Source organism: Patagioenas fasciata, chromosome 2 (genome assembly GCF_037038585.1).
Source record: "Patagioenas fasciata isolate bPatFas1 chromosome 2, bPatFas1.hap1, whole genome shotgun sequence".
Classification (NCBI taxonomy): Eukaryota; Metazoa; Chordata; class Aves; order Columbiformes; family Columbidae; genus Patagioenas; species Patagioenas fasciata.
In genome coordinates this window covers 150751110-150775651 of record NC_092521.1, presented here as the reverse complement: position 1 = coordinate 150775651, position 24542 = coordinate 150751110, and the positions used below count along the sequence as shown (strand labels likewise).

The following is a 24542-nucleotide window of genomic DNA, read 5'->3' as shown; positions in this document are numbered from 1 at the left end:
GTTTTTTATCAGCAGTGCCAGTGTTTAGCAATTCCTTTATTCTGCTGTGCTGTTCCTGCTTCTTCATCAGTTCATACCACCAGGTCTGCTGTGTCAGTGGTTCCTGGTAACTAGGTTGAGTTTATTTTCAATGTGGGGGCTGGCTCACCGCATGGGGTGGTATTTCCCCAGCTGGGAGCGTGGTGCAGGAGTGGTAACTGGTGATAGAACTGGGAGGCGCTGGGGCTGTTCAAGCCAGCACTGGCACCCTGGAAGCTTCTCTGGACGCCACCTTGGAGGTTCTGCCGCCAGTTCTGTGAACACTCGTGTTTTGCACCATGTAGGACAGCGGTGTCTGGAGAGACCAATAACACTGTGGAACAATTGAAGTTGAGTAGAGTCTTCTGGTAGACTGGTAATAAAGTTTAAAATTTTATTTTTGGGTGCTGTTTTTGTTTTAGGTCACTGGCATAGAAATCGTACTAGTGAAGCTGTGTAAGAGCTGTAAAATGCCTTATTCCAGCTACTTATGGAAGTGGCTCAGGACAGCGCCACTGTATTTTAACCTAGAGTACAACTGTGGAGTTTTTTGGTCTTGTGGTTTTGTTTGCATGTGGGTGATTTTTTCTTTGTGGTGATTTTTTGTAGGTGGTGTTTGTTTTTTTTTTTTAACTGCACACTCTCCACCCCCAACATGTGTGAACAGTGGCTACTTTGACTAAGCATTACTTAGATTTGGTGGCATGCATGTAAAAGCACAAGTTACCTGTGTTTCTGGAAGCATAGAAATTAAGCGTATACTGAGAAGGCAAGAAGATACAGGTGTTACGGTTTCTAAGTACTGTTAACTTCTATATTGTGTAAATAAGGATATGTACTGCACGTGCAGACATAATTTACTTCGAATTATACATTGCTTTTTGGGTGTTGATATATCTTCAAGAAAATGTCAGACTTCACCTTGGAGCATCTGGAAAACACTGTTAGAAAATCAGTGTTACAGTTCCATGGGGACTATAAATCAGTGTCATATTTCTTTTTTTCTTCTAAATTCTGTTTTGCAGTTTGCACTCTAGTTCTTATTTGGTTTGTATGGCTTTATATCTTAGGCCAGATAGCAATCTAGAAGAGGAAGGGATAATTAACGAATAGCGTAGGCATCAGAATGAGAGTGATGCTAGCAATGAGATGATGAAATGAAGCTCAAAAATACGACTTGCTGGGCATATTTGCCAGTTTATGTTTGAGATACACCTCTCTCCCTGCCTTCCTCCCCTTTCTTTTTTTCCCTGGACACCTAAAAGATCTCTAGTGTAGCCAAATGAAATGGTGTTGTTGGGCTCCTAGTGTCTCTTCCTTCTCTCACCCCAAATTGAACTTGAGTATTTAATGTCATGATGAACATGGCAGGATTATGGGTCAAAATAATTTTTAAAGTGAAAACAATGTAAAGTAGTATAATTGAATGCTTTTAAGAAATATTCTTTCTTCCTTAGGAAAACAAAGAAATAGACTGGAGCCAATGGATACCATATTCGTTAAACAAGTTAAAGAGGGCGGACCTGCTTTTGAAGCTGGACTGTGCACAGGTACTGTTCTTCTGTACTATCAATAGCATGTTTGTGTACATGGTGTAAAATATATATGATTTAAGCTTCATCGTGTAGTTCCATCTTCCATGTAAAGCTTGTTCTTCCCTTCAGAAGTTTGAAACCTCTCTTTTAAATTGTCCTCCAGTGTTTTTCACCTCCGAAGCACCGTCGTGTTCTCTCGGAAGTGCTATATAAAATACATGAAGGCATTAAAGTTTTAGGCTGATAAAATATGTGGTGAGAGAGAAAAGGCAGGAAAATTACACCTGTAAGCTCCTGTTTCTTTTGCATTGTGACAGACTGATAACTTCAAAATATTAAGGTTTTTGTCCTTTAAATTAAATTATTCCATCTCCCTTACATTAAATGGGAACAATCCAAGTCTATCTCTTCTTACCCAGTTGTATTCAGTTATTTGATTTAATCAAAGTGGAGAGCAGAAAATGTGTCTTGTGAAGTGCCAGGTACTTTGTCACACCTTTACTTAAGTATCCAAGGAAAAAAGCTATGTTAGAATGACAAGTCTTACAAGTGATAAAAAAATGTTTGATGGATACTACTACAAACACAGGTTTCTGTTCTTGAAAATATGTCAAAACATCAGAACATCAGTGAAAGGATGTTTGTGTTGATAATGGGATGTTGATATTTTCTTTTGAAAACAGTTACCTATATGCATTTTGGTGGAATAGAATATTTTTGTATGTTTCTTCCTGAAGAAATACCAAGATTCTACGTTGATCAGCAATTTAAAAACAGCAATAGATCCTGCTTATACAGCATAAAGCATTCTTGTTTATTGACTCCTCCCTGAGTAGTTATTCAGGGAAGGGCTACTTTGGCATTATTTTAATGCTATTATATAAAGAAATGTTTTGGCTTGATAAAGTGTAGCATATGTTGAAGTTGTACAGAGGAGCCATGTTAATTTCTACTCTGCTCACCATTTGCCAAATTGAAAGATGAAATCTGTAGAGAATAGTTTATTTTTAGGCAGAGGAGAGATTTTTTTAGGAGCCCAGAATAAAGAACAGAAAATAAATGAGAAAATACATTTTAAAATTGCCAGAATATTCCTCTTAAACACACTGCTGATAGCAGTTCTATCTAATTAGGTCATGCTGCTGTTTCTTGTTTAAAACTTTAGGGTGAAATGTATTACTATATCTTTATCTTGAAATTATATTATAAAACACTCAGTGAATGATCAGTTAGGTAGATTGCCGAACCTCTGGTACAGACATTGCATATATTTCTTATTTTCTAGACTCCATCTGTATTTTTTTTTTAATTGACTTTGTTTCATGTTCACACTAATGGAAAGAAAGTACTTGAAAATCTAATATGGGTTTAGGTAGTTAGGTTTGTCAGTTCTTATTTCACTGCTGCAGTGTCCTTTGTGATACTGGCAGTCCCAACACAAGCTTCACTGCCCAGAATCAATGAGCTCTGTTACAGGAGTTTACCTGGCTGCCGCTCACCAGAAGGCCTGGAATAGGTTACAATATCTTGAATGTAAGGCTATTTATTCTGAGTATTTTTGAATTCTCTGTAAAATTATCTTTGTTATAGAGTTAGAAAGATCATATTTCCGATTTTTAACCTCTGAGGCATCTCATTAAAAAAAACCCACTGTATCTGTGAGTCCCAAACATAAATATTTTAGAAATACTGAAGTAGTGATAGCCAAAACAGATCTGCATTTCCTCCATCTTGATCTTCATGATGCCATTTATGTATATGAAAGAATATAATGAACTAAAATGTGGAAAGGGAGATGGGTTAATTATGTTCAGATTAGTTTCTAGTTTGGTTAAAGGTATCTAATGAGCTATCAGATTGATAGAGAGCTACTAGATAAAACTTTCATGCTGCGATATCCTTTTTTTTTTTTGCGCTACAGGCACTGGCCTTCCCCTTTATATGTACCTGAAACTGAGCAAAGTTGTATTTTGCAGATTTGCCTGTGCCCCTTTCCTTCATGGCACCAGTTCTGCAGTGTGTCCCACCAGAGGTTTTTTGTGGGTTCATTAGGTGGACGCTTCAAGTAGAACTTTGTCACACTGCTGCGTGCAACCTGGTCTGTTTCTTTGAAAAACGGAAATTGCACAAGAATAGATAAGATGATATGGCCTACTCAGTATTCCCACTAAAATCTGTAATGAGAATGTCTTTAAAGATCTACATCTGTGGGTAAGTTCTGAAACAACCTGGAAAACAGCCAGTTATAAGTTCCAGAGAAGGATCTGGTGTGTTCTGAGGAAGTCTCGCCATGCGACATAGCAGGACAGGGTTCAGAGCTTGTGATTAAAAGTATTTTTGGCACAAATTACACGTTAATTCTTTCAAAAATTTCAGTAAAAATAATATTGATGTAATACTGAGCATTTTGAAGTAACTTTGTTTTCATGAAAGTCTAGTTTCTCAGCGTAATTACTTAAGGCATCTGTGTGTATGCAACAATGGGGTAGGGTTTGCCATCTGTCACAGACGCCTGTCAGTCATGTGGATTGCTGGCAGCCCTTAAGTGTTGCCACCAACCTTTCTTTCATTGCTTAGAGAGTATGAGACAAAACTCTGAGTTCTTTCAGATGAGCAAAAGGGCAGTAACCAGCTGATAAGAGGACATATATAAAATTATGAAGTTGAACATCTCACACCAGTTTATTTGCGTGATGTCTGCGTACAGACCAAATTAAAAACAAGTCATCAAATCTGTGTGGTTTGGTAAGTCTGGAAATCCGTGGGGCCTGTATAGGGAACCCTCACAGAGCAGGAGTGTTTAGAGCGTTATTGTCACTGAGTCAGGCTGAGTTTTCAGAGTGAACAGATTTTTCCTTGCTTTGATTTGAACACACCAGAAACACAAAAAGGGCTTTTGGTTTCTAAAGCAGTGTTGAAAAAGACATTCCCTTTGGCTCACTTTGCATGGGTCCGTCCTTTCAGTTCTTTTCTCCAGCAGCTTTCTTGTAATCCTTAGGCCATTTTCTCCTCATCAGTAAATTCAAGATATCTCTGATCAGAAGAACAGAAAGGTTACTTAAATGTCATTTTTAGTAAGTAATGGGATGAGTTTTTTATCAAAAGTTGAAAATTGCTCTCCATGATATATTTGCCACTTAATATACATGAGTGTACATGAAGCTCTTAATGAGGAAGTGCAACAAACTATTTGGAGAAATCTAGTAAAAGTGATGTTAGTTCTAAAGATAGGTGCATACCAAATAACCCGTTATCCTGTCCAAGATGTACTGAAGAGACAGTAGTGCCTTGAAAACAACCCAGATTGTTCTGAGGAAGGGAGAAGCTGGAGTCTTTCAAAATATTTGTTCTTTGTTTCTCAAAAAGGCACAGAATTTTGGTATTAAAGAAGATGTGTACAGCAACACTTGGCAGTGTTCTGAGTTAAGGTTTTGTTTTGAGGTGCTGGGATGAGATGTCTGCTTGTAATTCACTTAAGAATTAGGCAGAGCTGTCAGTATGTGTGACCATACATCACAAGCTACATTTTGAAGATGGGATGCTTAAGTGAGCCTCTGGTATAGCTTAGACCAGCTTGTGGTTTTCTTTGAATGAGTTTCTAGGTGATTCATTTTGAAGCTTAAAATAAGATACCACATCTGAAAATGTTCTGACAAAAGAGTAGAAACTTGGGACCCTGGTTATAATTACATGTAGTTGTATTGTTTATCTTTTATTTTCTTCTTTTTTTTTTTTTTTTCATTTTTAAAGAAGACTAACCTTGAATTTAACATATTGGTGATCTTGATTATGGTGAGGTATAGAGGTACAAAATAAAAATTATCAAAAAAATGTCTACACAAACTAATTTAAGGTGTAACTTTCCGTTTTACAGGTGACAGAATTATAAAAGTCAATGGAGAAAGTGTTATTGGGAAGACATATTCTCAAGTCATTGCTTTAATACAGAACAGGTAAGATGCTAGTATTTAATTATGTGCCACGCTTATTTTTTATGCTAAGCAGGAAATTACTGCTTATGGTAGTTCTTGAAAATGTCATAGTATTCCAAAATTTTCCTTAATACACATTCAGTTCTATTGTTTCTGTTTTCATTTAATTGATGAATGCTAAGAAAGATTTGAGAATAAGTGTGCTGAATGTCCCTTGGTAGGAAGTCACAGTGATTGTTATAGAAGAAGGTTGTCTGAACTTAAAATAGGCAGATTAGTTACAGAAACATCAAACATACATGTGTCAATTTAAAAAGAAAATCAGAAAAAAATCTCTCTTGCTTACGAGATCTGATAGCTAGAAATCAGCATATGGTAAAGGAAAATCTTTATGCTCGTGCACACCTGCAAAACATCTGCAGTATATCTTGGCTTTCCTCTGTTTTGCACAAAGTTAAGAACCTTGCACAGAGTTGAGAAAATGGTGATACTTGCTGTTTCTGCAGCTCACAGGGGCTTGTTAAATCATGTCCATACATTAATCTAGATACTTGTTTTCATGTCTCATATCTGCCCCCATTTTTACAGTTTTCTTGGTGTCAGTTTCTGTTCTACAGCAACGAGTTTCCAATATAATAACGAGTTACGTGGAAAAAAAGATGTATTATGATCAGCATGGAAGAACTTTTTCTAAATACATCTCACATGTCGCATTCTATTTTTAGTGAATGTTCATGCATTAAGACTTAGTTACGCTTACAGTTAAAAATAGGAGAAACAAGATCCTGACCTTTCCGTTTCAGTCGGGTCTTTATTCAAAATTTTGTTCAAAATACATACGTCCAAGATACTTTTTGTTTAAACCACAAAGCTCTGTTTCAAAGGTATGACAGGCATGGTGGACTGAAATGTGGTTTGTGGCACTAGTACTTTCTATACAAGAGCTGGAAAGATGGAATCTGTCTCTTTTTATAACCTTTACAGGAGATAATACTAGCCATGTATTGTTTTTTCATTTTGTATTTGTGTGCACAAATAGGGTACAATAGTGTATACCCAAGACACAGGACATTGCTTAACATACTCAACAGGCACATTGGTCAATTAAATCTCTTAATCTAAAAAAGAGACCAATCACATCTTCCAGTGGCCTGTGCGTTCAGAGACTCTTAACTATAGGTCTGCATGTAAATTAAGTTTTGTTTTCAGCCCTGTGAGTGTAGGCAGCAAACTGTCCCAGCAGAATGAAACCCCTGCCCATTGTGGATAAACCAGGGACACCTAAATGAGCCCTTGTCAGTGGTTATCTAGTGCAACCAGGCACGATGTAGTGCCCTGCTGTACCTGTACCTGCGTTTCCGTGAGTGCAGAGAAGATGAGAGGGGGTACTGTTGTTAGTTAGGAGAGGAGAACGGGTTGTTGTCTGGAGCCAGATGTGCGTATCACAGGAGATTGCAACAAAAGGTCATGTGTATCCGTGAATGTTTTATACAGAAAATATAACCATCAGGAAGTGTTCCACTGAACCTTTTAAGATAAACAGATAAATATTAGTTCTGATCCATAAAGAGAGCTCAGACTCCAGATCAGGTGTGTCTTCCTTGTAGCTCACAGGCAATGCTTCTCATACGACTTAAGAATGAACTCAAATTCTTTGCTTGAAAAGAGTATTTTTGAGCTCAGAGCAGTTTATGCTGCCATTTTATGGCAAATAAAATAGCATTATGGTGTATGCTTCTTGTTTAGCATGCTGTTCTTGCATCAGCGTAGCCATCCTGGGTCAGACTGGTCTGCTTATGTCAGTATCCTCTACAATAATATCCAGTAATGGAGTCGTAATAGAAGACTATGAAAACAATGAAACTATAGAGTGATATTTGGTCAGAAAATACTGGGCTACTTTTCAGAAATCCCGGGTTTAGGAACTTGCTGAACCAGAATTTTTATCTGCGTCACTTGATTTAATAGTTTTTGATAGGTTGTTCTTGCATAATTCCACTTTTGAATGTACTGAAACTCTTGATGTTAAAAATGCCCAGTGGTGTACACAGTTCTCACTCTGTTTTGTGTCTTAGGTAATCTTTCACCCAGCACACCTTCATTTCTTCAGTAGGCTTTGTGCAAGCAACATGCTAAAAGGCCTTTTGAAAGGCTAAGTTGTCAGCTTCTGTATTTATGATGTAAAGACAGTTTCATTTATTAGTCTCAGTATGCTGTGTGATGGTTTTCAAGACATTTTAATTACTCTGTTTTATTAATTGCCTTGTAAATGCTTATTCTTTTGTAAATTTTCTGATCATCATCTCAGCAGTTTTTATGGATGTGACACATTATATTCTCTTATCTGTAAAGAGGGAGATCCCCTACAACACTATTCAGCTGTTTTTGCAAGGAAACCCAGTTTAGACTTATTTATTTATTTATTTATTTATTTTAATTAGATTACTTCTGTGGCTTGATTTCCATAACTGCTTCTTATTTTTCTAAAAAGTTGTTCAGTTGTACCCATTTGTCCTCATTATATAATACTGCAGTCATCTTAGCTGCCTTAAGTGATGTGATGCCCATGTATTCCAGTGGGACCTATGGATGGGTCTGGAACGTCACCTATTTTGCTCCAGTTGGAGATAGCAAAACTATGCTTAAACGAATTATTTTCCTTAGGAGGTGAAAAGCACATCTCAAAAGAACTGCTAGAAATAACTATGTCCTGTAAGATAGTCATGAGATCACTTTCAAATCTAGGTTTCCTACTCTTTACCAATAGATGTCAGTTTGGTCTATTAAGAATTTTCATCTGTTTACATAATCAATTTGGAGATATGTTGATTACTAATATAACCTCCATAAATTATTTATGGTCCTAAATCAAACAAGAAATAGATTCTGATTCCCAACTATTTTTTCCTTAACTGTGGGGAATTTGAACGATTCAGTTTGGTTTTTTCCTTGCTCTTTGCAAGTTCTTCTTGAAAGTGTTGGGATTGCTCAGAAATGTACAGGTTAGCTACTGAATCCATATCATTAATACAAAATAACGCATCAAAGTACAGTCTTTATAATTAGTGCTTTTGTTTGATGATTGGGTCAATAAATTGAAACTTAAATCTCAAAATGTGTAATGGAATTCATTTGTATGATAGAAATCTGAGAATTCACAATACTGTGTCTAATATTTCAATGTAAACTGCCACTCTGTGGTCTTTCTTATTAATACTTTCTGGTTTATAATTTGCGTGTCCATTATATAGTACAATACACCAAAAGTATTCCTTAACATTTTTTGTTTCTGATTAATTGAAAAACATTCTGCAAGCACTGCATGAATTATGAAGTAGGAAGAACCAAATTGTCTCCAGAAGGTTCTGCAGGCAAACTGGAATAGAATAGTTGAGAAGTTATCAGGATGATACATGAAACATTGTTCTTGAATGGAGCCCATTCATCTTTTGGATGGCTTCTAAAAAGGTGTTTGACTGTGTAAATGGATATAATCCCCCTTTTTTTTAAGGCACAAAATACTTGTGTAAGAGAATGGTTTGTTCTATGTCAAATCTATTACCTTTATATAAAAAGTACTTCAAGAGGAGCAATGGTAATTATCCTATTTTTGATTTCCAAAGTCTGCATCCTGCAAACAAGCATTGATTATTATCAAACTGTAAGTTGCCTTACAGAAATTACACATAGATGCTACCGAAACATAGAAATGAAATTTGAACGCTTCATTGGAAATGCCTCAAGATGTGTTACCTCTTTTGTATTCTCTTTTTGTTTTACAAATTATAAATAGTTTAATATCCATACAAAGGAGTTTAGGCAAATCAGCTCCTCATGACACTGCTTTTGAAGAATCGTTTTAAGTAGTGTTGCTGTTTATTCACTCAGTCAAAATGGGAAATGCTATTGTAAATGCACGTTAAGTCGTCAATACTTTTGTGTTTCTTTGAATTCAGTATTCTAAAAAATCTTTAAAAGGCTTTGAAGACTTATTTTTTTCCTAGCTATGCATAGACTTAAAAACTTAAATCTGCCGCTGCCGATCTTTGGGTTTAAAACTGAAGTAATTTATGTTGCTTAGAGAACGCTCTTTTCCAAAATGAATAATGGTGTAAGAAGATTGTGAAACGAAGTACCCTTACTCTGCTATTTGGGAATGTAGCCTTATGTCTGTGGTTACTAACAAATGGAAAAGGAACCACAAAAAAAATAAGAAAGCATAATAAATCACATGTTACATGTTTGAGAAGACGACTTTGTGCAGAAATAGACAACTGAGGTCCTTCTCAGTGCTTTCATGGACTGTTCTCTGTGCCCTGAAGTTGGTGACCTGTCTCTGTGTTGGTTTTGCCTTTTCTCAGTAAATATCTTGTACTGACCAGTACAGATAAGCTGGTTTCTAGGCTGATATATCCAGTTAGGTTGTTTTTTGTTTTGTTTTGTTTTGTTTTTCTTGTGCTGGTATTGGTCTATTTGTTTAAATATCCTTTCTTCTTGTTACACATAATGTGAGATTCTAAATAAGTCATAATACCTTCATTTTCTGTTCTTTAAGCCTAGTTAAAATAATCTGTACGAGCTATTTGTTTTGTAGCCCTTCTCTCTACCTGTTCCAGTTTAAATTTAATGGATGTGACCACAATATTACTCTGTGTCAGATGAGATGAATTCAGCTGTTCTGTATCCAGTGTTACAAGCATATACTCTCTGCCTTGTGAAAGTACTTTTTTTTTTTTTTTCCTGGTCAATATTAACTGTGGTTTTCACTGCATTACAGTATTTGACTCGGGATAACCAGTACATTGTACATTTGCTGTCCTGATTTTACCTGTATTTAAATTATATTGATTGAACTCTCTGAATTCCTGGATCTTTATGCTGCTGCTGCTTTTGGTTTCAGCGCTTCAGACTGATAAAGTCAACGCCTGCGGTTTTTGATCTGTGTTTCACACGTCATCGGACTGGCTGTGTTTAAGTGGATTCTGTGAGGAGGTGGTTGGAGCAGAGGGTGTCCATACTTACCTTGTTCTTGCCCCACTTTTCACGTGGTGTGGTCGTAATGACATTTTCTCAGCCATTTGAAAGAGTGCTAACAGACCACAGTTTTAAATTTAAGAAAGAGAGAAATTAACTTCTGTTCACAGATTTGCCACCTTGTTTTGTGTGAGAAGCTCCAAACAACAAAGCTGACAGAGACAGCATGTTGGCTGAATACCCTGGTTTTGCTGAGCACACAGATGGACTCTTCAGTCAGATTTCTGTTCTACTCTTATTTGCTAAGACTCTGATGGAAATCAGTGTTTATTTCTGTTGTATGAAGTAAAATTACAGAATAGCTGAGTCTGAGAGTTTTTGAATGTTTTTGGTCTGTGGAAGTTAATAAACCACCTTTGTAACAAGATTTTAAAATATTTTCCAAAAGTTCATGTGTGGTGTTTTCTTTTTCTATCTGTTTCAGTGACAGCATACTGGAACTCAGTGTTATGCCAAAAGATGAGGACATCCTTCAATTGGTATGTTTACGAAGTTTATATTCAGCCAGTATGTTGACTAAAGAAAAGTGTCTTGCTGGTGGTTACGAAGTCTTTGAACTGTGCTACCAGCAAGTAATCAGAGTTAACATTTCTCTGTCACACCTTGGATACTTTCCTACTTGCTTGCCATCTCTGCACTTTTAGAGGAATGAAAATATAGGGGAAGATACCTTTTTCACATGATATTTCTAGGATCTTGTTTAAAAAGAATATTAGAATAGTGTTTGTATTTGTATTATATTTTTGCTTAGTTTCCTTATGTTAGAATTTATGAATTGGATTGCTTTCCTTAACCAGGTTGTCTAATTCTAAAGAAGCTGGAATTATTACTAAATTTGAATTAAAAGCCTAGCATATGGTGCTTAAAATTAGCCTCTGTTTAATAACTCACTAGTTATCAGTCAATTTCTACGAAAAAAGTAAAATGATGAATATGTGTAAGGTTATTACAAAAATTTTTAGCTGTAACTGCTGTAAATATTTTGTTACACTAGTGCCTGTATGTTCTCAGTTTGAATGGAGAGCCAGCATATATAGTGAGAAATGAACTAAGTAAAACAAAGCTGTGAATAAAATCTGATGTGTAAATGTGCATTGTGAAGAATTAGGAAAACACCTAATGTATTGATATACTGTAGTTTATTTTTAATTAGAGGAAACAGAAGATGGCAAGCATGGTAGACTTTCTGGTTAGTAGCTGGAAAATTGTGTTTTCTACTCTATACAGAAATAGTGAGAAATAACAGTTAAGAAAAACCTGTGGGTTTCAGTAACTGTTTTCCAGTATTAAAGGACAAACTATTGGGTAAAGAAAAAAAAGCAAGAAACTCTGTTTTGAGGATAAGAGGTTAGCATAGGAACTCAGCCAGTTAGGCCAACAAGCCAAGATTATTAGAATAGATGTGATATTTTGAGAACATTTGATAAAGAAATATTTCAGTAATCCAGTACGGCTAATGTTGGCAGCAGGGGGTGAGTTTTGATTGCATGAGTAAGTGGGAGGGAAAAGCTGGGAGTTTTGTCTGTCTGGTGGGTTTTTTTGTTTGCTTTTTTGGTGGTGGTGGTGGTAGTTGTTGTTGTTTCTCCAAACTGGAACTCGGGATATGTAGAAATGCATGATTAGTTTTAACTTTCAAATGATCTCAATGGCCACATGCATCTAATGCAGTCATTTAGCCATAACAGTCTAAGGATGTGGGCAATGCAAAATTCATAGGTTTAAAGTTAAATCTTTGTATTTGGCTGGGTGCGGAACTCTTGGGCACATTTTCCCTATGCAGATGAAACACAAAGTACAAGCTTCAGGTAAAGTATGGATGAAAAATGATTGGAATTTAACTTTTGTTATATTGATGAGTGAGATAATGGGGGCACAGAAAGGAAGGAAGAAAGAAAGGAAAGAAAGCAAAGGTTGTTGGGCTAGAGAAGGATACTAGTAAAAAGAAAATAAGGTGATTCTCCTGAAGGAGATTGAGGGCTAAAGGAATGAAAAAGTATCTGCCTGTGGGAGTTCTAGAAGAAAACTGGAGATATATGTGGGAATAATATCCAGGTGTCATTTTAAAAGTTTGGTTTGAGTTGTAAGATGTGATGGAGTTGTGAATTCTATATACACCAGGTTCCTCTTTTGAAGATAGAGGACTAGGTTTGAGAAGTGGAGTCATCAGTATGAAAAAAATGCTTTGCATTAGCCCTGTAGCTTTCATGAGTTCCTTCTGATAGTTGTTTACTGTTGCAATGGGTTAGTACGTGATGATGATATAGTATAGAGGAGTTTCTGCTCCTGTTTGCTATGATGCGTTTGTTTGGGTCTAAGGGGGCTTGTCTTGAGGACTGTCAGTGCTACGCAACATCTGCCAGGGGAAAGCCATGAAGAGATGGGTGTTTTCTGAGGTCTGCGAGGCTGTTGGAAGAGATTGTGATGGCTGCAGCTTGTTCATGCTGTGCTGCCATGGTCTGTATTTCACTATATATGTCTTCAGGTGTTGATATTTGGCAGAGATGCAATATGTAAAGATACAGATGGAAAAAATGACTTGCATTCTACAACAAAAGTTGTTAGTTATGGCCAGTGGTTTTCTCCCTTTTAGAGCACCACAGAGGAGGAAAAATCTTCTAAAATATCAATTAGCAATTTTAGGACATTTGGCCCTTTGAAGGCAACCATGAGGCTGATGTGGCCCTCGGTGAAAATGAGTTTGACACCCCTGATAGTGTGATCAGGATGAAATAGTTTTGTTATATTCAGGAATGATGCTGGTTGGCGGTTTGGTCCACGTGCTGTTGACTGATAGCTAGTTAACCATGTGAGGAACACAGTTGCTTTATTTCTGTCCTTAGCTCACTATTTATAAACCTTGAGTTTAGTCTTCAGAAATACTCATATATGTCTGTGAACTTCTTCATATACTGGATTTCCTGAAAACAGGGCTTTAAACACGTTCATCAGTAGGAACAATGAAGCGGTCCAGTCCACAGGTGGTTGCCCTCTGTGGCACATGCACACTCCTGGCTTAGAATCATAGAATCATAGAATACTAGGAATTGGAAGGGATCTCGAAAGATCATCTAGTCCAATCCCCCTGCCGGAGCAGGAGAACCTAGATGAGGTTACACAGGAATGTGTCCAGCCGGGTTTTGAATGTCTCCGGAGTAGGAGACTCCACAACCCCCCTGGGCAGCCTATTCCAGTGTTCTGTTACCCTCACTGAGTAGTTGTTTCTTCTCAAGTTTAAGTGGAACCTCTTGTGTTCCAGTTTAAACCCATTGCCCCTTGTCCTACCATTGTTTGTCACCGAGAAGAGCCTGGCTCCATCCTCGTGACACTCACCCTTTGTATATTTATAAACACTAATAAGGTCACCCCTCAGTCTCCTCTTCTCCAAACTAAAGAGCCCCAGCTCCCTCAGCCTTTCCTCATAAGGGAGATGCTCCACTCCCTTAATCATCTTCGTTGCCCTGCACTGGACTCTCTCCAGCAGTTCCCTGTCCTTCCTGAACTGAGGGGCCCAGAACTGGACACAATATTCCAGGTGTTAGGAGGGAATTAGGGGTGAAATCTTGTCATTAGAGAAGTCTCTGTCAGTTGTGTTTGTTCACTGGCGTGGTTTTGGAAATGTCACTTTTTGGGTGGGGGAAGGATATGTAAAACATCTCTATCTGTGACAGAAACTTGAACTCTTGACAACTAGAAATGTGTTGGGTTTTTTCATGCCCCTCCTCAAATTTGAGATTAGTTTACTTAAAACAATCCCTTGTGATGATTTTGAAAGGTTTGTAGGTATATAAACACTTTGAGACCACAAGGAGGAAGATGATTATATTATACTCTCCTCAGTGTTTCAAATTTCATACATCTATATACAATTTCTGAAGTATTCTCAAGCTTTTCTGACAGCATTTTGGCATTATGTAGGTTTTAGTACCACTGACTTCATACAAATGGGAAGACACATTTAGGTTGACTACAAATGGTTCCTTTTGTCAAGTGTATTTCATGGAATTGTTGCTGGATTGTAACCTTCGGATAACAAATTTAATACTAAAAAGTTGTTCAAATCGTGACACTGTTCCGTCATTCAAAAGCTTTTCATGCTACACAGAAAATAGTGGATGTGAAGGTGCTTCCTAGAGATAGAAAATTAAAATTTCTAGGCCCACATACAGGTCAGCCATATGACTCTTGCCAATGGAGTTGGTAGTGCCTAACCTGAATGTGTCAGGGTGTCCTCAGCGTGCAGGATTTTTGGACCATTTCTTCGAGGTATGTTTGTGTTGAAATTTGCTTGTTTGCTGATCATGCCTTGCACATGCAAATGAGAATATAGCTTTCAAGTCACTGATTTTTTTTTAAGTATCAGGCACTTGAAAATATCGCTCTTATAAAAATTGCATTTTTAATATGATCTACATTGAAGCTATTTATTTGGAACATTATTTGTAATCTAGCATATTAATGATTACATACAGGGTTTATTATATGTAAACATACACAGATATTAATTTGTAAATATGTGTATCTACTTTGTTTATATGTATATAAACATACATGATATAGGTAAGTTATCCTGATTTTTTTTTTCATCTTTCATTTTCTGGCACTTCCCTCGCTAACTACTCAAAAGTTCATCTTTCTCAACTTTTATCCTACCTGAAACAGTTTCAGTTCACATAAGTTTTAAACAATTATTTCCTCATAAGAATAGCCCCAAAATGTAGCAGATTACTTATAGTCCTAGGTGTCATCACCATTAAATTTTAGTAGCATCCAAATCTGTTGAAACATACCCTAGTGTTTCAGAAAGATCTATGTAGTTTCATTTACTGAAAGATTTTATTGGGCATTCTGTGAATAAACATGGAAATGAAAAGGGGCTGTACATGGTTTCGGTGCGTTTATTTCCCTCTTGCTTATCTTTTAATTTACATCTTAATCTTTCCTGAAAATTACAGACCATCGAAACTGTGTATTGATAACTGAAAGTTGACCACATTTGAACAGAAATGTTTCTCTTGTCATAGATAGTAGGGGAACAAAAATGTCCTGGATGAGAATGAGCAAGAAAGTGAGTGAAAGTCAGGTGTAGCATATATTTTCATTTTGTTTCTCTTTCTAGTCAGGCAGTGTGGAAGTTTTCAGTATATTGGGAGGTCTGGGCAGCAGAGTCTTCTGCTTTGTAATTTCTGATACTCACCATTTTCGTGGGACTTGGCTGCTCTCAAGGCCTTGTAGTGTTCTGAAATTGCCAGTGATGCACCTGCATTAAAAAATAAGAAAAAAGAAAAATAACTTACATAAGGAAACTTATTCTAGACTTTTATATGCCCCAGCAACCTTAATGCCTCTGACTACAGATTTCCCACTGTCAACTTTAACAATACTGTCTTTTTGCTATTTCTCTCTTTCTTTTTTTCTTTCTGTTTCTTCCTGAGTCCATCCAGTTGCATCAGACCTACTGGAGCAACATGGCTGTTTCGTTTGCAAACTGTGACATATTTTCACTTGCTTTGCTTTTAATAAATAGAGGTGTTTCCATAAGTAGCTGTATTTAGTCCAGAGTCTCGAAGCGTTTGTTTACTTTCAGATTTTGTACTGACGCAGTTACTAATATGTGCAGAGGTTAATATTAAAGTTCTGGCAGCAAGTACAATGGAAGGAGGGGTGTGGTTTGAAGATGTAGTGACCTAGAAGAAGAGAATTTTGCAATGTTAGATAACAAAGCTTATGTTAGAAAATATCGTTAACATCACATACTCCCCCCCCACCCCTGTGATTTAGACTAATATTTACAAGAAAGTTTCTTACGCACCTTGTAAATATGGAAATTAAATTTCTTGGGCTTAAGGTGTTAAATTTTATATACTGAAAATTCACGTCCATTGGGAAGAAAGGGTGCATGTTTTTTCTCCAGTATGCTTATCTGACTGTAGTGTTTGCTGGATGTCTCCAGTAAAATGAAGCCACTTGAGCTGTGTTACTAACATTCTTGCCAGAGAAAACTAGAAGTGGAAAATGTTTCCTTCTAAGACAGCTGAAAACCTTTTCTGGTGTGCAGTTCTCATGATAAATGTGAGAATAAGTTAGGACTGAGGAAGAGAAGAATTTAGTAGGAAAGAAACACAATCTGAAGCCAAACTGGTTGGAGAAGGAAAGAAGAATTGCCTCAAGCTCAGTCTTAAGGTGCAGGGCACATCGGCTTCCGATTCATCAAAATGCTTATCTCCAGTTTTGCAAGTAGTTTGGTTGAAATCAGTGTTGTTGTTCATCCTTTAGTGAGGCAAACTCATCCTCAGTGAAGCATATGCCTATGTGCTTTTATGGCCTTAGACTAAGGGATGTAGGACACGGTTGGCTAAAGCTCTTAAAAGTAGAGTTTCAGTGATTCTTGCGAAGAAGAGTCCTTGTATGTTGGCTATCACTTTTCTAACATCAAATTGCATAAAACTGAGTGGGGGAAAAAGGTGAGCAAAACCCTTCAGCTGAATTTGAGGGTTAATAAAGTACCTTGTAGAATGCTTTATTTGTTCAAAATTTATTTTGTGTATCATGCAGCATGAGTGTATTCTCTTACAGGTTAAACCCTTCGTGTGCTAATGTTTATATAGATTCACAGTATGAAATTAATTCTTTGCCACAGGAGTTTGCAAACTTGGTACAAACAAAATGAGATTGCAAGGTGGGGAAGAAATTGTACCCAGTAACTGGAAGCATGCTGAGTTCTTACTGTAAGCGCAGCAGTTCTCTTCTAGTAATTGTTGCAGAGCTGTTATCCATCAAAGCTGTTAATGTCACTCTAAATTGTTGTATTTGTATGGTAAGCTTTCCATAACTGCTGTTGTTTTGAGAAGGTGGGAAAGAGCTCATAAAACATCAAGATTTAAATTTTTTTATTATTTTTTATTAATTTTTTTCCAATCATGTTGGAACTTCTGAATAACTGTTGAGTACCTGTCTCTTGTAGGAATTTGAGTGGTTGGCTGGTGTCCCTGAATCAGGAACATCACTGATCTGGACTTCTTTTTTTCTTTTTTTTTGAATGGAAGGCTTTTTTAATTTTTAAGGCTTTTTAAAGACCGAAGTCATACCCTAATGGCACCTATTGTAATCACTTAGAGACTAAGATAGTACTTCTACATACTGTATTGTTTGAGGAATTAAGGGGACAGAGAGTAATATTCAAACTGTGTTTTATATATAGTTATGAAATAAGTATCAAAATGGTGTATGAATGCTAGTAAGTATATTGGTGTACTTCACATTTTTTAATCTCTAAACCCCTTCTAAAAATTTCACCATCACCTTCTAGTTAAAGCAATAAAAATATTTCATAGTAAAAAGGCTGATAATGCATCATTCAGCATGACATTATTCAGAATGAATTCGTGCATTTTTTGTAAGTTGCAATATTTTTCTGTAAGCCCTTAATCAGAATTATGAAACAAAGACATTTAATATTCCTTGTGGAAATGTCACAGCCCCCACTTATAAACTTACTTCTTTGGAGAGTCTAGCTTTGTTTCAGTGATCTCTTGGGAGGCAGGTGGAATGAGGTTGACAGAAGAACTACGCTTACCGTCATCAAAAGCATTTTTCCAGTTACTCTCTGTGACTGAGGGCTGGCAGTCTGTCTGTCTGGATACACCTGCAATCGTGTTGTCGTACTCTTTATTGGGGAAGGAGGGAGGAAGCCTCGCTGATCTCATTTTTGGACCCTGTGAGAATGCTGTCTTTTGAAGAAGGTTTTTTAATATCTGTGTTAAATTTTGTCAAGAACTGATTTTTATACTCATTTGTAGTCTTCAGCTATGATCAGATCACACCTGTTTTGGAATTTAGCCTTTCTGCTGTCAAAGTCAATGAAGCATTGTTTGTTATGGCCATGTTTTACTAAAACATAAACATGGTGTATTTCATATTAGTATAGCATGTGCATGTCCTGGGTTTTGAACAGGTTTATCAGCTGTATAAAGTAATAATTATTTTCTGATGCGGGGGGGGGGGGGGGGGGGATTATCGATTTTGTTTGTCTTGCATGCCAGTAGTCTCGTGCTCTGTTTTCTGGGTCTTCAGCATCTTTTCCAATAATTTTTTGTTTGTTTTTAAATTCTTACAGCCTATCAAGATCTTAAATAGCCATTTATTTAGAGAGTTTTGAAATATTTATCTTTGTATATTTCTTCTTTCCATTAAATATGACAGTGGAAACCTGCCTTGATTTTTACTATGAGTGAAGAAAAAAAAAATACAAATCACATGAGTAAAGTGTTTCTGCAGCATCATTCCTCTAATTTCAGATGTAGAGCATGAAAGCAGCTGCAGTCAGCTGACAGCTTGTGGTCATGTTCAGATAGATGTGGGGAAGGGGCGTGCTCTTTGAAATGCATAATAAAGCCGTTGTTTCGTCACCAGGAAGCAGGGACGGGAGCAGCCCAGGGGAAATGAGAGACAGGAACGTTGCTGTAGTGCAAGGCAAGTCGTGTTGCATAGAGCCAGAGCTCTCTGCAGGCAGCTGTAGCGATGCACCAAGGCAAAATGGCACAAATGTATTTTGCTTTCTGTAAGGGGAGAGGATAAATGTGAGGAGCAGAAAAAAACCCGAGATGGACATGCTCACAAGGAGGGTGAAGTTATTTTTTCTGCTCTACTGCCCTTTACCTCTGTTGGTACCTTCCAGTGAAATCAGTGTAGCTGTTTTTTTAGCTTGCTGTATCCAACATCGATATGACAACGTAATTCTGTCTTTACATCTGTAAGCAGCTTTTACTATGTTTTCCTGTTTTCTGCCAGCTGCAGTTTACAAAGGATGTCACAGCACTGGTAAGAAATGTACAGTAGCCATTTCTCTGATGGTTTTGTAAGGCATGTTTTTCTTAATAATTTATGCAAAGCAAAAATATGAAACAGCAAGTTTGTCGGAAATGAGCTAGATAGTCTGAGCTGAATTTTCTTCGTAATGCTAATCTCTTAATTTATGATTTGTGCCTGTATTATTTGGTCGGTTTTCTCTCAATATGCTTTAATATTTTGCACTTCACTAACGCTCGGTGTAACATTTATTGCAGCAGTATTGTAAATGCCTCGCCCTCCTCTGTACTTTGCTCTGTATTAATTTTATGGCTGCACTTGGGCTTTTGTAACCTGTCTAGTTTTAAGACGGGACACATTGATATTCTGGAATTGAGCATGTTATGATTTGGACAGGAAATGCTGTGATATGATACCTCGCCTAAACGTGTAAAAGCCCTGAGAAATCATTTGAATTTTCTGTTGCATCGGCAGGCTCTGTGTTGGGTCTTTATTTCATTATGTTTAAACTGAATGAAGTCATGCTAAAGTTTGTCAATAATAAGACATTGTTTAAGTATGCTATATGCTTCTCATTTATTTATTATTTTAAATGTTCTGTTAATTTCACAATGACAAATGCTGCTTTTCTAAAAAGGCTACAGAAAAATGCTAATATAACCATATTTTCTCAGGAGTCAGGATCTTAAACATAAAGGTGCACTAAGGAAATCAATTTTAGATTTCAGTTTGTTTTAATAATGTGTGGACAGGAGTGGATAAGTATGAATTTTCATACTGTTTCTACCTTGAATTTAAAAATATTATTAATATTTTTACTAAAAATATTTACTGTTTTACTTTAAAATATTATTAATATTTCTACAGTAAGATTAGTGTGCTGTGTACTGACTGTCTCCTGCAAAATGTAAGATGACTTACAGGGTGTTGGCTCACAACAAAGATGTTACTGCTTCAATTCATTAATTTTATATTTAGGAACAGTAGCTTTTATATAGAAGACATCTTAGAGGAATAGGTGTATGTGTATTTGTGCGTACGTTTCACATGTACTACATTAAGAGAACAGAGCTCTTTTATACGTTAAGTGACTAGAGAATTTTCTAGTGCTAGTTGAATTTATTATGCAGCGTTTTAACCTGTCAATTGCTGTGAAACTGTGGTTTCCAGCAAGATGAAGCTTAAATGGGAAGGATGTGTGAAAGCATCATGACAGAAAGCAAAATTAAGGGGGAGAAAAATACTATGTTTTGTGCTTTGGAAAAATCTGCCTCCGTGCCCACTCTGCAATATTTCCTAGAACTGGTCATCAGTTCGGTTTTTCAGTTGTTGAGGGAATGCGTGTAATGATTCTGCTTGTTCTGTTTTTGCTCGCTAAGGGGATGGAATGCTATTTTTATCTTTTTAACTAACATTTTATCTAAAATTATAGTGTGAATTTTTACTTGTGTTCCCTCTTTTGGAGCTTGATCATACAAATGCTATAGATGGTGAACTTTTCCAGCTCCCTCACTGCTGAATACTCACTTAATCTTCTCTCCACAGGCGTATTCCCAAGATGCCTACCTGAAAGGCAACGAAGCCTATAGTGGTAATGCCCACAACATACCTGAACCACCGCCAATATGTTATCCGCGCCTGACATCCACAGCTTCTGTGAAGGCACAAGCTGCTGACAAGCTATCTTCTGACTTCTCGCTGGGGAAACAGCAAGTCAGCAGACCAGTACGGGCATTGGCACAGCCAGAGAGGGCCTACAGAATGGAAATACAAGTGCCTCCATCACCAACAGACATTGCAAAATCAAATACTGCTGTGTGCGTTTGCAATGAAACTGTACGGACTGTTATTGTGCCTTCTGAGAAGGCTGTAGATTTGCCATCTTGTAGAAATAACCATGCTGGTCCGTCACACAGGACAGAGGAAGTAAGATATGGCTTAAAAGATCAAGCCAGTCTAAAAGCACGGGCCACATCGCCACCTTCTTCAGTGTCCACTGCCATTGTACTTCCCCAGACTCCAATAACAAGACCAGTTGATCCCACTGGAACACTAAGTAAAGCTTCGAATTATATAGTATGTCCAGAAGGAATCCCAAGCACAAGACCTCCTGCTCAACCCACAGATTCGCCCTCAGTCTCTACTAATCATTACAGTTCTCCAACGTCCCACCAGCATATAGACTGGAAGACCTACAAAACTTACAAAGAGTACATTGATAATAGGCGCATGCACATGTATGGCTCCCGGACAATACAGGAAAGGTTGGATAGCTTAAGAGCAGCTTCTCAGAATACAACTGATTATAATCAAGTGGTGCCAAATCGCACTGCTTCCCAGGTACGGCGCAGGAGCACCTCTCACGACAGGGTTCCACAGTCTGTTCAGATTCGGCAGAGAAGTGTGTCCCAGGAAAGACTCGAAGACCCCGTACTGATGAAGGAGTGGCCGCGAAGTGCTTCGCAGGATACTCTAACTTCACCTTCCGTTAATGCTAGGAATCACAGGGCTCGATCATGGGATTATCTCAGCAAACAGGGTGAAGTGCTAGAAAACTTTCATTCTGAGAGTCTGATTGCGGATACTAATGGAGATAGGAGAAAGACTTACAAGTGGACAGGGTTTACTGAACAAGATGATCGGCGAGGTATTTATGAGAGATCCAGGCAGCATGCATTTCATATGTCCCTTCGAGGTCAAAATTTTTCTATGACTCCGAGTGCTTATATTTCAGACAGCAGGAGAACAGGTAGTAGAGCTTCTCTGCCTGGTTCTCATTTTCAGAAAGGTCCACCAGATATAAAAACGTTGCAGTCTTCTCGAGATCTGCAAACTCCTGGGGGAGTTTCAAAACCTACAGCTGTTTCACAAGAGAGATTGTCTCTCACACCAGCCAGAAGTTCTAAAAGTAGCTCTTTGAAGAGCTCTGCTCCCTATGCAGCAAAACCATTGTTTCCCCATAACCAGGGCCTGGATGCTATTGCCAGCAAAGACCAAAGAACAGTAAATCACTTGCATCAGAGTGGTCTGTTAAACCAACAGTCAAGGATCCGAGCAGAAGGTGCCCCAGATCACAAAACAGAAACTGGCAAAACCATCCAACCCTCCTCTCTGTCTTCAGCTTCTGCCAGACTTGTTCAGCCAACGAGTGAGAGTTTAACTACCTCTGACAACATAGATGGTTCCATCAGACAAAAGATTCATGATTTCAAAAGGGAAGATGTCCATGAGCCTGAAAGTCTGCAAACAGGTGTTCAGGAAAATGACAAAGATACAGTGGTCATGCGGGACAAGTCACCTTCTGGCCACCAGACTCCACAGCCTTTGAGACATCAGTCCTACATTCTTGCTGTAAATGACCAGGAGGCAGCCTCAGACACTACCTGTTGGTTACCGAATGATGCTCGAAGAGAAGTCCACATAAAAAGAATAGAAGAAAGGAAAGCATCAGGTTCCAGCCCACCTGGTGACTCCCTGGCTTCTATTCCATTTATTGGTGAGTTAAACTACTCCAGTGCACATCAAAAGCTTTTTTCAGCTAGAGGCGATGGAACGCCCCACACCAGGTAGCTGATGGCTATTCCTGCAAACCCTGAGGTCAAGGGACATGAGGGCTCTTTTCTCATCTAGAGTAATATTAAGTTGGTAAAACAAAAAAGTGTTCAGTGGAGGAAAAAGATGTTTAGTGTTGTTTGAAGTCCTGGAAGATCAATGTTAAAAAAAAAAAAAAACAACAGTGATTTTATATTTTTCTAGATTGTTCCTTAACCCCATGGAGACATCCACATTATATAACTGCATCTGACTATCATTCCACGTAATACTCTGATGTTATGTATGTTGGCAGCTAGCATTTGCTGCAACTTTCAAAGTATTTTTATTTCTCTAGTATAAAATATTTGCAATCCAGTAAACTGAGAATATGGATGCAAATCTGTATAAGGTGATTTGTGAAAAAAAAAGTTGATCAACTGCATAGGTAAGTTAAAAGCTTTCTGAGATAGATATGGGATACAGAAAACCTGTTCCAGGTGAAATGGTATCAATAAAATGAAATTAATTTTAAAGATGCTAATGTGGATGTGAAGTAAAGGGTTTGTGGAAGCAGAATATGAGAACCTGCAAAGATTCCTGTGTGGGTTGTGACACAAACAGGATTGGAATTATTCAGGCGGGGGCTGAGCAGTTTTGTGATCACTTGGAAGAAAAGAGGAATCCATAGAAGGATTATAAGTAGTAGAAGAAAAAAATCCAGTGTTGGATATGTGAGGAATTGGAATCATCTGATGAGGAGTGTCAGTGCGAGTGTGTTTTACTCAGGTAATCAATGCCTGTGTCATCTTTCCCCTACTCTTGTTGAGTTGGGTTTTCTCTTTTGCTGTGGCTGGTTTAATTCTTTGGAGACTAAATGTCTATGGACCATTTTCTACATGGGTTGATATATACTTGTGTGTTCTTGAATTTCATATAAGACCTATTTAGAAAATACTGAATTTTGATTCTCAAATTCACATATGTGAAAACCAACTCTTAATAATTTTCAGGTTTATTTACAGATTAGGTTAAGGGAGTCACAGATATATTGTCTTAGCACAACTGTCTTCTATTGCGGACCTACAGCAGTGATTTTTTTTTTTTTTCCCCCTAGAATTATCTATAATATCTACTACTAAAGTAAATAACAAAAAAATAGTGAAGAAGCCTTGTGTGCATTGAAGAATTGAAATCATACAAAAGATATAATAATGTTTTTCTGACAGAATTTTGTAAGATGTAACAAAGATGCTTTCCTAGCTAGCAGTTGTTTTTTTATATTGTGTTTTCCTTTTTGAATGAGAGTTGTATAGATTTTATTATTATTACTGGATGCATCAGTATCTAGTGTAGTTTTGGATTCTTCTTTAGACTGTCAACCTTTCTTTAAGGATTAATACAAGTTTGTACGGCATGTAACTGATCTTTGTGCAGGGTTTTTTAATACTGTAGCTAAAAACAATGTTGGGTACTCGATTTAAGTGGTGTGTTAATTGTAATTGCTTAGGAGTGCTTGCTGGGAGTTCTCTAATCTTATACAATTTAAATGTCCTGTGAAAATCAGATCAAGACTGTAAAAATCAAGCCCAACCTTTTCTACACAATCTGCTATCTTGATTATGACAAAGGTTTGCCATGAACTCTTACTCATGTGACTTACTTCCAGATTTTCGAGAAATCTGAT

At 37.4% G+C, this 24542-nt stretch overlaps 1 protein-coding gene across 2 annotated transcripts in view; it reads left to right on the top strand.

The window, feature by feature from the left end:
• ARHGAP21 (Rho GTPase activating protein 21) overlaps window positions 1–24542 on the top strand; it is a 115889-nt gene that overhangs the window by 65501 nt on the left and 25846 nt on the right. Inside the window, exons 4-8 of one of the 2 annotated variants that reach the window (XM_065829904.2) lie at window positions 1476–1568; window positions 5428–5506; window positions 10944–10998; window positions 19307–19336; window positions 20870–22820. In XM_065829904.2, the coding sequence (XP_065685976.1) occupies window positions 1476–1568; window positions 5428–5506; window positions 10944–10998; window positions 19307–19336; window positions 20870–22820 (2208 nt within the window). The remainder of the gene's footprint in view (window positions 1–1475; window positions 1569–5427; window positions 5507–10943; window positions 10999–19306; window positions 19337–20869; window positions 22821–24542) is intronic. The other variant, XM_071805245.1, reaches the window with a different exon arrangement.